This window comes from Oncorhynchus masou, unplaced genomic scaffold (assembly GCF_036934945.1).
Source record: "Oncorhynchus masou masou isolate Uvic2021 unplaced genomic scaffold, UVic_Omas_1.1 unplaced_scaffold_7259, whole genome shotgun sequence".
Lineage (NCBI taxonomy): Eukaryota > Metazoa > Chordata > Actinopteri > Salmoniformes > Salmonidae > Oncorhynchus > Oncorhynchus masou.
In genome coordinates, this window is record NW_027013709.1 from 33 (window position 1) to 15,393 (window position 15,361).

Sequence of the window (15,361 nt, forward strand, 5' to 3'; positions counted from 1 at the left end):
TGTAGACTGGGCAGTAACACTACAGTGATCTGGAACCAGGCTAGTGTATACAGTGATCTGGAACCAGGCTAGTGTAGACTGGGCAGTATTATGACAGTGATCTGGAACCAGGCTAGCGTAGACTGGGCAGTATTACTACAGTGATCTGGAACCAGGCTAGCATAGACTGGGCAGTATTACTACAGTGATCTGGAACCAGGCTAGTGTATACAGTGATCTGGAACCAGGCTAGCGTAGACTGGGCAGTATTACTACAGTGATCTGGAACCAGGCTAGTGTAGACTGGGCAGTAATACTACAGTGATCTGGAACCAGGCTAGAGTAGACTGGGCAGTAACACTACAGTGATAAAAGTCAACAGTGAACCATTGTGTTTCTGTCTGAAGGGACAAGGAGAGCACACGACGTCCCACCCTGGGACAGAAGCACAGTGCCCCACTCCCTCCCTCAGTGTCTCCGTGTCTCCCGCCTGCCTCCCTCCCTCCCTCCCTCCAGGCCTGCCTCCAGGCCTGGCCTCCCTCCCTCCCTCCCTCCGTGTCTTCCGCCTCCCTCCCTCCCGCCTCCGTGTCTTCCGCCTCCCTCCCTCCCGCCTCCGTGTCTTCTGCCTCCTCCCCCTCCGTGCCCTCTCTGCCTCCCCCCTCCTGCTCCTGCCTCCATTCTCTGCCTCCCCTCCGTGTCTTCTGCCTCCCCCTCCGTGTCTTCTGCCTCCCTCCGTGCCCCCGCCCTCCCCCTCCGTGTCTTCTGCCTCCCCCCTCCGTGTCTTCTGCCTCCCCCTCCGTGTCTTCTGCCTCCTCCGTGTCTTCTGCCTCCCCTCCGTCTTTCTGCCTCCGTGTCTTCTGGCCTCCCCTCTGTCTCAGCCCTGTGTCTTCTGCCTCCTCCCGTCTTCTGCCATGGTAATATCCCTCCCCCTGATCGTCTTCTGCCTCCCCTCCTCCGTGTAGTTCTGGCCTCCCCCTCCCTCCGTGAGGTCTTCTGCCTCCCCTCCTCCGTCTTCTGCCTCCTCCTCCTGTCTTCTGCCTCCTCAGTTTTCTCCGCATGGGGCTCAGTTGAAATTGCCCTCCCCGCTGGTTACCCTAGTCTTTCCTGCATTCCATCCCCTTACACAACTCCCTCTGTCTCAGCCACTGTGTGCTGGGGCTGAGCTACTTTTTTCTTATTGTGGAAACACAGTGATAATGATACATCACTGCAGCTCTGTCTGATGGAAAACTCATCATTAGGAGTATAAATGTACCTAGGAGGAGGAGAAATGATTAGTTCATTACAACTAAACATCTGAGTTGAGGAATACACAGGGGAAGAGGACTTAAGCGTCTAGTGTGTAAGGCAGTGACTACCAAAATGAAACCATCGGTAGATTAAAACAAGAGAAAATGCTTCATTATTTTGTTTCCATTTATCCCCTCACGTTCCCTTGCTACCATGGCACTTGGGAGAAACAGTTGAAATAAAAGTATCCCACTTCCCAGACCGGCATTGGGTTATTGACCTTAATACCTCTCCTCCCGGTTGTTTAACCTTACCCAAGGGACTAGATTATTTAAACACCCCCTCACTGTTGTGTCTGCCAGGCCAGAGAACTACTTGCAGCCATACCCTCAGCACAGTCCACAGTGATGAATGATACATCAAGACAGCAGCTCTGTCTGTTAGAGCACTTCATCATTAGAGGAGAAGAGAGGAGGAGGAGAAGAAGAGGAGAAGAGAGGTGGGTAGCTGTGATTACAATAGGATTCATGCTTATTGTTCTAGGAATACAGAGGGGGAAGCAAGGACTTGAAAAAAATAAGCCTAGTGTGTAAGGACCGACTCCTGCATGAGCCACTGTATACAATAACCTATCAGGGTGTTCTATTTAATATCCCAGACTGTCTCTGCTACCATCAGACATAGTTATTTAACCTTGCACCCCTCAGCCATCCCACATAGTTATTTAACCTTGCACCCCTCAGCCATCCCACATAGTTATTTAACCTTGCACCCCTCAGCCATCCCACATAGTTATTTAACCTTGCACCCCTCAGCCATCCCACATAGTTATTTAACCTTGCACCCCTCAGCCATCCCACATAGTTATTTAACCGTGCACCCCTCAGCCATCCCACATAGTTATTTAACCGTGCACCCCTCAGCCATCCCACATAGTTATTTAACCTTGCACCCCTCAGCCATCCCACATAGTTATTTAACCTTGCACCACTCAGCCATCCCACATAGTTATTTAACCTTGCACCCCTCAGCCATCCCACATAGTTATTTAACCTTGCACCCCTCAGCCATCCCACATAGTTATTTAACCTTGCACCCCTCAGCCATCCCACAGTTTCACCATTCCTATACCGTCTCATCTGAATCACCTCGTCAGCTAATCAGGTAGGAGCATGGTATCAACGACCGACAGGGGTTGACTCTTGTTTAATACATGAAACCTTAATGAGAGCGTGTCGCTGTGGACTGTGTGTTACCTGTACTCTGCTCCCCAGCCCTTGACGAAGCTCATGCGGATGGTGCACATCCTGGTGAGCTGGTAGACCGCCTCGAAGCCCTGGTTCACCGACTGGGCCAGCAGGGCAGCAAACTCCTGGTTGTTAAAGATCTTCAGGTTGCAGCCTACGGAACCGTCCGGCAAACCGTTACCGTCAAGACACAATGAATGAGGTGTGTGTGAGCATGTATGTGTGTGTGTATGTGAGCGTGTGTGTGTGAGCATGTATGTGTGTGAGCATGTATGTGTGTGTGCATTGGTGAGTAACCACAGTCATTGTGGAAATTAACCTACTTTGTGTCAATCTTTTGTCTCGCTCTCTTTGCCACACACACACACACACACACACACACCCTTCTCAGCTCTCACCTGGGGGGATCTTGCAGACCGTGGCGGGGTGCCAGCCGTAACGCTGGTTACAGTTGGGACTCTGGACGAAGATGGCACTGTCGCTGAGGCACTCTGCAAACACCTCTCCTCCAATATAGTACAACCGTACCCCTCTGCCTGCAGACAAACAGAGAACCATCCGTCTAGAACCAGAACCACCCCTGACGTGTACACACACACCAATTCTGAACACGGATGACAACGAACATGTGATGTATACCTAAATACAGTGCATTCGCAAGGTATTCAGACCCCTTGACTTTTCACACTTTGTTACATTACAGCCTTCTACTAAAATGGATTAAATCGCCCCCCCCCCTCATCAATCTACACACTATAATGAGAAAGCAAAATTTATTTTACATTTTTGCAAATGTATTAAAAATAGAAAACTGAAATATCACATTTACATAAGTATTCAGACCCTTTACTCAGTACTTTGTTGAAGCACCTTTGACAGCGATTACAGCCTCGATTCTTCTTGGGTATGATGCTACAAGCTTGGCACACCTGTATTTGGGGAGTTTCTCCCATTCTTCTCTGCAGATCCTCTCAAGCTCTGTCAGGTTGGATGAAGATCGTCGCTGCGCAGCTATTTTCAGGTCTCTCCAGAGATGTTCGATCAGGTTTAAGTCCAGCCTTGGCTGGGCCACGTAAGGACATTGAGACTTGTCCTGAAGCCAGTCCTGCGTTGTCTTGGCTGTGTGCTTAGGGTCGTTGTCCTGTTGGAAAGTGAACCTTCTCCCCAGTCTGAGATCCTGAGCAGGTTTTAATCAAGGATCTCTGTACTTTGCTCTGTTCATCTTTCCCTCGATCCTGACTCGTCTTCCAGTCCCTGCCGTTGAAAAACAGCCCCAAAGCATGATGCTGCCACCACCATGCTTCACCGTAGGGATGTTTCCTCCAGACCTGATGCTTGGCATTCAGACCAAAGAGTTCAACCTTGGTTTCATCAGACCAGAGAATCTTGTTTAACATGGTCAGAGTCTTTAGGTGCCTTTAGGCAAACTCCAAGTGGTCTGTCATGTGCCTTTTACTGAGGAGTGGCTTCTGTCTGGCCATTCTACCATAAGGCCTGATTGGTGGATTGTTTTAGAGATGGTTGTCCTTCTGGAAGGTTGTCCCATCTCCACAGAGGAACTCTGGAGCTCTGTCAGAGTGACCATCGGGTTCTTGGTCACCTCCTTGACCAAGGCCCTTCTCCCCCAATTGCTCAGTTTGGCCGGGCGGCCAGCTCTAGGAAGAGTCTTGGCGGTTCCAAACTTCTTCCATTTAAGAATGATGAAGGCCACTGTGTTCTTGGGGACCTTCAATGCTGTATCCATTTGTTTGGTACCCTTCCCCAGATCTGTGCCTCATGGCTTGGCTTTTGCCCTGACATGCACTGTCAACTGTGGGACCTTATATAGACAGGTGTGTGCGCCTTTAAACATCATGTCAAATCAAATGAATTTACCACAAGGTGGACTTGAATCCAGTTGTAGAAACATCTCAAGGATGATCAATGGAAATGATACCCCTGAGTTCAATTTCGAGTCTCATAGCAAAGGGTCTGAATACTTATGTAAATAACGTATAAAAAATAAAAAAACAAATACATTTGCAAACATTTCTAAAACGTGTTAGTGCCTGGTCATTATGGGGTACTGTGTGTAACGGAATACATTTTAGAATAAACCTGTAACGTAACAAAATGTGGAAAAAGTCAAGATGTCTGAATACATTCAGAAAGTACTGTACTTAGGAAACTTGTTCCCATGTATTCCTTCCCCCTCAAAACAATGGACATATGTGATGGTGTCTCACTGTAATCAAGGGATGAAATGATTGTTATTTTCAAATACAATTTCATTTTGGGCTTAGCAGTGTACAAAATATTACAATTATGTTCTGGCCCCTTGACCATTCTCTCTGACAAAAATCGTCCCGTGGTGTTTATCTATTTGCCCGCCCCTCGAACTAAGGCCCCACCCCCCTGGACCTAAGGCCCCGCCCCTGGACCTAAGGCCCCCACCCCAACCTAAGGACCCCCACCCGACCTGGACCCACCTCCGACTTAGGTATAGGCTAACAAAACGTCTCTCTTTCTCTGTACTCTGTTGTGAATGACCTTGTAAACACAATTCTGTTTCAAGTTGCTACCATGTGTGGCCAGTACAGGTGGTTCAGGTTAGAAGTAGGGGTCGTCCTAAGACGAGTTATCCCATCTGACACTGCTGTTACATTTCACTTTCCCCTCATGTCAACGACCGAGCATCAGGCCAACAGTCATTTTGTCAGAGGTTTATTTTCAAAGCGTCAGTACCGATGTGTCTGCGTGTCAGCTCCACAGCGGCATTACGGTTGACGTTGGACAGGAGGCCCAGGCAGAAGCGCTCGGAGTTGGAGGGGTCGGTGAAGCCGTCCACGGTGAGGGATGGCTGGGAGGCGTGGAAGGTCTCGCCCACCCGCTGGTTCAGCTCGTAGTAGGAGATGGAACACCAGAAGGCTGGTTCACAGTACATCACAGGCTGTAGGTCTGACAGACACAGGAGAGACATGGGGAAACACTGTATTTAGATAGTTATTGAGCATCCTACTTGGGACAAAGCCTTTACCAGTATCAACTATATGGGACTACTACAGAGTAAAAGACAGAGACTCGGAGAGACAGAGACTCGGAGAGACAGAGACTCGGGAGAGACAGAGACTCGGAGAGACAGAGACTCGGAGAGACAGAGACTCGGAGAGACAGAGACTCGGAGAGACAGAGACTCAGAGAGACAGAGACTCGAGAGACAGAGACTCAGGAGAGACAGAGACTCGGAGAGACAGAGACTCAGAGAGACAGAGAGGTGGGTACAATGTGAAAATAAAGATAGAAGTGAGGAGAAAAGACACAGCTAGATATAAAGATGGAGGGAGATAACAGCAGAGCCAGTGAAGTAGAGGAGATAAAGATGGAGGGAGATAACAGCAGAGCCAGGGAAGTAGAGGACATAAAGACAGAGGGAGACTGAAGAGAGAGAACAGCAGAGCCAGGGAAGTAGAGGATATAAAGACAGATGGAGACTGAAGAGAGAGAACAGCAGAGCCAGGGAAGTAGAGGATATAAAGACAGATGGATACTGAAGAGAGAACAGCAGAGCCAGGGAAGTAGAGGACATAAAGACAGAGGGAGACTGAAGAGAGAGAACAGCAGAGCCAGGGAAGTAGAGGATATAAAGACAGAGGGAGACTGAAGAGAGAGAACAGCAGAGCCAGGAAGTAGAGGATATAAAGACAGAGGGAGACTGAAGAGAGAGAACAGCAGAGCCAGGGAAGTAGAGGACATAAAGACAGAGGGAGACTGAAGAGAGAGAACAGCAGAGCCAGGGAAGTAGAGGATATAAAGACAGAGGGAGACTGAAGAGAGAGAACAGCAGAGCCAGGGAAGTAGAGGATATAAAGACAGAGGGAGACTGAAGAGAGAGAACAGCAGAGCCAGGGAAGTAGATGATATAAAGACAGAGGGAGACTGAAGAGAGAGAACAGCAGAGCCAGGGAAGTAGAGGATATAAAGACAGAGGGAGACTGAAGAGAGAACAGCAGAGCCAGGGAAGTAGAGGATATAAAGACAGAGGGAGACTGAAGAGAGAGAACAGCAGAGCCAGGGAAGTAGAGGATATAAAGACAGAGGGAGACTGAAGAGAGAGAACAGCAGAGCCAGGGAAGTAGAGGATATAAAGACAGAGGGAGACTGAAGAGAGAGAACAGCAGAGCCAGGGAAGTAGAGGACATAAAGACAGAGGGAGACTGAAGAGAGAGACAGCAGAGCCAGGGAAGTAGAGGATATAAAGACAGAGGAGACTGAAGAGAGAGAACAGCAGAGCCAGGAAGTAGAGGATATAAAGACAGAGGAGACTGAAGAGAGAGAACAGCAGAGCCAGGGAAGTAGAGGATATAAAGACAGAGGGAGACTGAAGAGAGAGAACAGCAGAGCCAGGGAAGTAGAGGATATAAAGACAGAGGGAGACTGAAGAGAGAGAACAGCAGAGCCAGGGAAGTAGAGGATATAAAGACAGAGGGAGACTGAAGAGAGAGAACAGCAGAGCCAGGGAAGTAGAGGATATAAAGACAGAGGGAGACTGAAGAAGAGAACAGCAGAGCCAGGGAAGTAGAGGATATAAAGACAGAGGGAGACTGAAGAGAGAGAACAGCAGAGCCAGGGAAGTAGAGGATATAAAGACAGAGGGAGACTGAAGAGAGAGAACAGCAGAGCCAGGGAAGTAGAGGATATAAAGACAGAGGGAGACTGAAGAGAGAGAACAGCAGAGCCAGGGAAGTAGAGGACATAAAGACAGAGGGAGACTGAAGAGAGAGAACAGCAGAGCCAGGGAAGTAGAGGATATAAAGACAGAGGGAGACTGAAGAGAGAGAACAGCAGAGCCAGGGAAGTAGAGGATATAAAGACAGAGGGAGACTGAAGAGAGAGAACAGCAGAGCCAGGGAAGTAGAGGATATAAAGACAGAGGGAGACTGAAGAGAGAGAACAGCAGAGCCAGGGAAGTAGAGGATATAAAGACAGAGGGAGACTGAAGAGAGAGAACAGCAGAGCCAGGGAAGTAGAGGATATAAAGACAGAGGGAGACTGAAGAGAGAGAACAGCAGAGCCAGGGAAGTAGAGGATATAAAGACAGAGGGAGACTGAAGAGAGAGAACAGCAGAGCCAGGGAAGTAGAGGACATAAAGACAGAGGGAGACTGAAGAGAGAGAACAGCAGAGCCAGGGAAGTAGAGGACATAAAGACAGAGGGAGACTGAAGAGGAGAACAGCAGAGCCAGGGAAGTAGAGGATATAAAGACAGAGGGAGACTGAAGAGAGAGAACAGCAGAGCCAGGGAAGTAGAGGATATAAAGACAGAGGGAGACTGAAGAGAGAGAACAGCAGAGCCAGGGAAGTAGAGGATATAAAGACAGAGGGAGACTGAAGAGAGAGAACAGCAGAGCCAGGGAAGTAGAGGATATAAAGACAGAGGGAGACTGAAGAGAGAGAACAGCAGAGCCAGGGAAGTAGAGGATATAAAGACAGAGGGAGACTGAAGAGAGAGAACAGCAGAGCCAGGGAAGTAGAGGATATAAAGACAGAGGGAGACTGAAGAGAGAGAACAGCAGAGCCAGGGAAGTAGAGGATATAAAGACAGAGGGAGACTGAAGAGAGAGAACAGCAGAGCCAGGGAAGTAGAGGATATAAAGACAGAGGGAGACTGAAGAGAGAGAACAGCAGAGCCAGGGAAGTAGAGGATATAAAGACAGAGGGAGACTGAAGAGAGAGAACAGCAGAGCCAGGGAAGTAGAGGATATAAAGACAGAGGGAGACTGAAGAGAGAGAACAGCAGAGCCAGGGAAGTAGAGGATATAAAGACAGAGGGAGACTGAAGAGAGAGAACAGCAGAGCCAGGGAAGTAGAGGATATAAAGACAGAGGGAGACTGAAGAGAGAGAACAGCAGAGCCAGGGAAGTAGAGGATATAAAGACAGAGGGAGACTGAAGAGAGAGAACAGCAGAGCCAGGGAAGTAGAGGATATAAAGACAGAGGGAGACTGAAGAGAGAGAACAGCAGAGCCAGGGAAGTAGAGGATATAAAGACAGAGGGAGACTGAAGAGAGAGAACAGCAGAGCCAGGGAAGTAGAGGATATAAAGACAGAGGGAGACTGAAGAGAGAGAACAGCAGAGCCAGGGAAGTAGAGGATATAAAGACAGAGGGAGACTGAAGAGAGAGAACAGCAGAGCCAGGGAAGTAGAGGATATAAAGACAGAGGGAGACTGAAGAGAGAGAACAGCAGAGCCAGGGAAGTAGAGGATATAAAGACAGAGGGAGACTGAAGAGAGAGAACAGCAGAGCCAGGGAAGTAGAGGATATAAAGACAGAGGGAGACTGAAGAGAGAGAACAGCAGAGCCAGGGAAGTAGAGGATATAAAGACAGAGGGAGACTGAAGAGAGAGAACAGCAGAGCCAGGGAAGTAGAGGACATAAAGACAGAGGGAGACTGAAGAGAGAGAAACAGCAGAGCCAGGGAAGTAGAGGATATAAAGACAGAGGGAGACTGAAGAGAGAGAACAGCAGAGCCAGGGAAGTAGAGGACATAAAGACAGAGGGAGACTGAAGAGAGAGAACAGCAGAGCCAGGGAAGTAGAGGATATAAAGACAGAGGGAGACTGAAGAAGAGAACAGCAGAGCCAGGGAAGTAGAGGACATAAAGACAGAGGGAGACTGAAGAGAGAGAACAGCAGAGCCAGGGAAGTAGAGGATATAAAGACAGAGGGAGACTGAAGAGAGAGAACAGCAGAGCCAGGGAAGTAGAGGATATAAAGACAGAGGGAGACTGAAGAGAGAGAACAGCAGAGCCAGGGAAGTAGAGGATATAAAGACAGAGGGAGACTGAAGAGAGAGAACAGCAGAGCCAGGGAAGTAGAGGATATAAAGACAGAGGGAGACTGAAGAGAGAGAACAGCAGAGCCAGGGAAGTAGAGGATATAAAGACAGAGGGAGACTGAAGAGAGAGAACAGCAGAGCCAGGGAAGTAGAGGATATAAAGACAGAGGGAGACTGAAGAGAGAGAACAGCAGAGCCAGGGAAGTAGAGGATATAAAGACAGAGGGAGACTGAAGAGAGAGAACAGCAGAGCCAGGGAAGTGAGCCAGGGAAGTAGAGGATATAAAGACAGAGGGAGACTGAAGAGAGAGAACAGCAGAGCCAGGGAAGTAGAGGACATAAAGACAGAGGGAGACTGAAGAGAGAGAACAGCAGAGCCAGGGAAGTAGAGGACATAAAGACAGAGGGAGACTGAAGAGAGAGAACAGCAGAGCCAGGGAAGTAGAGGATATAAAGACAGAGGGAGACTGAAGAGAGAGAACAGCAGAGCCAGGGAAGTAGAGGATATAAAGACAGAGGGAGACTGAAGAGAGAGAACAGCAGAGCCAGGGAAGTAGAGGATATAAAGACAGAGGGAGACTGAAGAGAGAGAACAGCAGAGCCAGGGAAGTAGAGGACATAAAGACAGAGGGAGACTGAAGAGAGAGAACAGCAGAGCCAGGGAAGTAGAGGATATAAAGACAGAGGGAGACTGAAGAGAGAGAACAGCAGAGCCAGGGAAGTAGAGGATATAAAGACAGAGGGAGACTGAAGAGAGAGAACAGCAGAGCCAGGGAAGTAGAGGATATAAAGACAGAGGGAGACTGAAGAGAGAGAACAGCAGAGCCAGGGAAGTAGAGGATATAAAGACAGAGGGAGACTGAAGAGAGAGAACAGCAGAGCCAGGGAAGTAGAGGATATAAAGACAGAGGGAGACTGAAGAGAGAGAACAGCAGAGCCAGGGAAGTAGAGGATATAAAGACAGAGGGAGACTGAAGAGAGAGAACAGCAGAGCCAGGGAAGTAGAGGATATAAAGACAGAGGGAGACTGAAGAGAGAGAACAGCAGAGCCAGGGAAGTAGAGGACATAAAGACAGAGGGAGACTGAAGAGAGAACAGCAGAGCCAGGGAAGTAGAGGACATAAAGACAGAGGGAGACTGAAGAGAGGAACAGCAGAGCCAGGGAAGTAGAGGATATAAAGACAGAGGGAGACTGAAGAGAGAGAACAGCAGAGCCAGGGAAGTAGAGGACATAAAGACAGAGGGAGACTGAAGAGAGAGAACAGCAGAGCCAGGGAAGTAGAGGACATAAAGACAGAGGGAGACTGAAGAGAGAGAACAGCAGAGCCAGGGAAGTAGAGGATATAAAGACAGAGGGAGACTGAAGAGAGAGAACAGCAGAGCCAGGGAAGTAGAGGATATAAAGACAGAGGGAGACTGAAGAGAGAGAACAGCAGAGCCAGGGAAGTAGAGGATATAAAGACAGAGGGAGACTGAAGAGAGAGAACAGCAGAGCCAGGGAAGTAGAGGATATAAAGACAGAGGGAGACTGAAGAGAGAGAACAGCAGAGCCAGGGAAGTAGAGGATATAAAGACAGAGGGAGACTGAAGAGAGAGAACAGCAGAGCCAGGGAAGTAGAGGACATAAAGACAGAGGGAGACTGAAGAGAGAGGAACAGCAGAGCCAGGGAAGTAGAGGATATAAAGACAGAGGGAGACTGAAGAGAGAGAACAGCAGAGCCAGGGAAGTAGAGGATATAAAGACAGAGGGAGACTGAAGAGAGAGAACAGCAGAGCCAGGGAAGTAGAGGATATAAAGACAGAGGGAGACTGAAGAGAGAGAAACAGCAGAGCCAGGAAGTAGAGGACATAAAGACAGAGGAGACTGAAGAGAGAGAGAACAGCAGAGCCAGGGAAGTAGAGGATATAAAGACAGAGGGAGACTGAAGAGAGAGAACAGCAGAGCCAGGGAAGTAGAGGATATAAAGACAGAGGGAGACTGAAGAGAGAGAACAGCAGAGCCAGGGAAGTAGAGGATATAAAGACAGAGGGAGACTGAAGAGAGAGAACAGCAGAGCCAGGGAAGTAGAGGACATAAAGACAGAGGGAGACTGAAGAGAGAGAACAGCAGAGCCAGGGAAGTAGAGGACATAAAGACAGAGGGAGACTGAAGAGAGAGAACAGCAGAGCCAGGGAAGTAGAGGACATAAAGACAGAGGGAGACTGAAGAGAGAGAACAGCAGAGCCAGGGAAGTAGAGGACATAAAGACAGAGGGAGACTGAAGAGAGAGAACAGCAGAGCCAGGGAGTAGTAGAGGACATAAAGACAGAGGGAGACTGAAGAGAGAGAACAGCAGAGCCAGGGAAGTAGAGGACATAAAGACAGAGGGAGATCATGAAGAGAGAGAACAGCAGAGCCAGGGAAGTAGAGGATATAAAGACAGAGGGAGACTGAAGAGAGAGAACAGCAGAGCCAGGGAAGTAGAGGACATAAAGACAGAGGGAGACTGAAGAGAGAACAGCAGAGCCAGGGAAGTAGAGGATATAAAGACAGAGGAGACTGAAGAGAGAGAACAGCAGAGCCAGGAAGTAGAGGATATAAGACAGAGGGAGACTGAAGAGAGAGAACAGCAGAGCCAGGGAAGTAGAGGGACATAAAGACAGAGGGAGACTGAAGAGAGAGAGAACAGCAGAGCCAGGGAAGTAGAGGATATAAAGACAGATGAAGAGAACGCAAAGAACCAGAGGGAGACTGAAGAGAGAGAACAGCAGAGCCAGGGAAGTAGAGGATATAAAGACAGAGGGAGACTGAAGAGAGAGAGAACAGCAGAGCCAGGGAAGTAGAGGATATAAAGACAGAGGGAGACTGAAGAGAGAGAACAGCAGAGCCAGGGAAGTAGAGGATATAAAGACAGAGGGAGACTGAAGAGAGAGAACAGCAGAGCCAGGGAAGTAGAGGATATAAAGACAGAGGGAGACTGAAGAGAGAGAACAGCAGAGCCAGGGAAGTAGAGGACATAAAGACAGAGGGAGACTGAAGAAGAGAGAACAGCAGAGCCAGGGAAGTAGAGGATATAAAGACAGAGGGAGACTGAAGAGAGAGAACAGCAGAGCCAGGGAAGTAGAGGATATAAAGATGGAATATGGAAAAAGAGGGAGAAAAATAAACAGGACAAAGTCTGCCAGTTCCCTCGGTCCTCACGCGGAGACAACGGCAAATTACAGGGTTCGGAACCAAAACATTCAGCAAACGCTTGCACAGTTCTCAGAACAGCAAAGATTTATTTTTACTTTTCCTTCTAACTACTTCCAACATTTACCTTTGAAGTACAGTGAACTGGTTCACGGCCCATGTGGCGCCCAGTCTATTTGAAGTACAGTGAACTGTCTGGGCCCATGTGAAGGCCCAGTCTATTTGAAGCAGTGAACTGTCTGGGCCCATGTGAAGGCCCTGTCTATTTGAAGTATAGTGAACTGTCTGGGCCCATGAAGGTCCAGTCTATTTGAAGTACAGTGAACTGCCTGGGCCCATGTGAAGGCCCAGTGTATTTGAAGTACAGTGAACTGCCTGGGCCCATGTGAAGGTCCAGTCTATTTGTTTTTTTTCTATAGTAGCTGGGCCAGAAACAGTGATTTAATAAACAGGATATTATCATTGATGTCAGTGTGGGCTGACTGAGTTGGCCACAGCTCTGGGCTCAGACCGGGTTTCCTCTGTTACAATACGGAGCAGTGGACTGGCTTCCCGAGGGAGGGCTGCGGTGCAACGCTTGTCCACTAGTTAGCACAGACACACACACACATTGTGTCTAAATCTCACAAATAAACATCCCCAAACACACAACCAAATAGCAATTTTTGTATTTATTTTTTGTTCAAGGTAACTACACCAACAAACAAAAATAATTCTCCTGCCCTCTCATCTCTGCAGACATTTGGAGAGCGATATGTTGGGAATTGCAGTATTGAATGGTGATACATACAGCCTCGGCACCTAAGTATGGTGATAATATTGTATTGTGAGGTCCATGGTCATACCCAGTCCCAATGCTTACCTAAATTGCTGTGTGTTGGAGACACTGGGTTTGGTGACAGGTTGGGTGAACTGGTGTCCATGCTGTGGTTCATCAGGTGATCACTGGTCTCCCCATCTTCACTGAGATAGCCAGGTGGAGGAGTCTCTGGAACACGTAAACCACAGCCAATAGAGTAAACAATGATTGGTTGGTAGGTTCCCTTCTAATAACATGTCCCAAAGGCCCCGACACTGCTCCACATATGCATATTAACAAAGCCCTTTGTCATTGCGCTCTCGGACAATGCTTTTATTCAGGGAAGGGAAGGGGAACCCAGTAGAAAACAGGCTGAATGTACTGACTGAGTTGGTTCTACTCCCGACAGGCTGAATGTATTGACTGAGTTGGTTCTACTCCCCGACAGGCTGAATGTACTGACTCAGAGTTGGTTCTACTCCCGACAGGCTGAATTGACTGTTGGTTCTACTCCCGACAGGCTGAATGTATTGACTGAATGTTGAGTTGGTTCTACTCCCGACAGGCTGAATGTACTGACTGAGTTGGTTCTACTCCCGACAGGCAGAATGTACTGACTGAGTTGGTTCTACTCCCGACAGGCTGAATGTACTGACTGAGTTGGTTCTACTCCCGACAGGCTGAATGTACTGACTGAGTTGGTTCTACTCCCGACAGGCTGAATGTATTGACTGAGTTGGTTCTACTCCCGACAGGCTGAATGTACTGACTGAGTTGGTTCTACTCCCGACAGGCTGAATGTATTGACTGAGTTGGTTCTACTCCCGACAGGCTGAATGTATTGACTGAGTTGGTTCTACTCCCGACAGGCTGAATGTACTGACTGAGTTGGTTCTACTCCCGACAGGCTGAATGTACTGACTGAGTTGGTTCTACTCCCGACAGGCTGAATGTACTGACTGAGTTGGTTCTACTCCCGACAGGCTGAATGTATTGACTGAGTTGGTTCTACTCCTGACAGGCTGAATGTACTGACTGAGTTGGTTCTACTCCCGACAGGCTGAATGTATTGACTGAGTTGGTTCTACTCCCGACAGGCTGAATGTACTGACTGAGTTGGTTCTACTCCCGACAGGCTGAATGTACTGACTGAGTTGGTTCTACTCCCGACAGGCTGAATGTACTGACTGAGTTGGTTCTACTCCTGACAGGCTGAATGTACTGACTGAGTTGGTTCTACTCCCGACAGGCTGAATGTATTGACTGAGTTGGTTCTACTCCGACAGGCTGAATGTATTGACTGAGTTGGTTCTACTCCCGACAGGCTGAATGTACTGACTGAGTTGGTTCTACTCCCGACAGGCTGAATGTATTGACTGAGTTGGTTCTACTCCCGACAGGCTGAATGTATTGACTGACCCCCCTGTAACAGGGGGGGTCAACTTGTCCTCCAGAGGTAGTAACAGATCATGTGCTGGTCTGGTCTCCAAGAGGCAGTGTCTGCTTCTGACGGCCTCTCAAGCCACCTCAGACACCATTTGTGCCAGGCAGAGACTGCCCACCTCCTCTGGACTCAGTGTGTGTGTGTGTGTGTGTGTGTGTGTGTGTGTGTGTTTGGCAACTGTTCATCCGGTCTGCTGATGTAGCTCACACCTCTGCTAGAGTCTGTCTGAAGGTAGGGGTCTAGGTGGCCGTCTCCCAAACTCACTGTGAAGGAAGGAGAGGGGTCTAGGTGGCCGTCTCCCAAACTCACTGTGAAGGAAGGAGAGGGCTCTAGGTGGCCGTCTCCCAAACTCACTGTGAAGGAAGGAGAGGGGTCTAGGTGGCCGTCTCCCAAACTCACTGTGAAGGAAGGAGAGGGCTCTAGGTGGCCGTCTCCCAAACTCACTGTGAAGGAAGGAGAGGGCTCTAGGTGGCCGCTCTCCCAAACTCACTGTGAAGGAAGGAGAGGGGTCTAGGTGGCCGTCTCCCAAACTCACTGTGAAGGAAGGAGAGGGCTCTAGGTGGCCGTCACCCAAACTCACTGTGAAGGAAGGAGAGGGCTCTAGGTGGCCGTCACCCAAACTCACTGTGAAGGAAGGAGAGGGGTCTAGGTGGCCGTCACCCAAACTCACTGTGAAG

At 48.9% G+C, this 15,361-nt stretch overlaps 1 protein-coding gene across 1 annotated transcript; it reads right to left on the bottom strand.

Moving 5' to 3' along the window:
* Positions 1-1,908: 1,908 nt before the first annotated feature.
* LOC135537214 (mothers against decapentaplegic homolog 3-like) lies at positions 1,909-13,430 on the bottom strand. Its single transcript, XM_064963404.1, has 4 exons — positions 13,304-13,430; positions 5,181-5,393; positions 2,855-2,992; positions 1,909-2,610 (listed from the first exon to the last, which is right to left on the bottom strand). The coding sequence occupies exons 1-4, from the start codon at positions 13,374-13,376 to the stop codon at positions 2,462-2,464; spliced, it is 573 nt and encodes a 190-aa protein (XP_064819476.1). The 5' UTR covers positions 13,377-13,430; the 3' UTR covers positions 1,909-2,461.
* Positions 13,431-15,361: the final 1,931 nt, after the last annotated feature.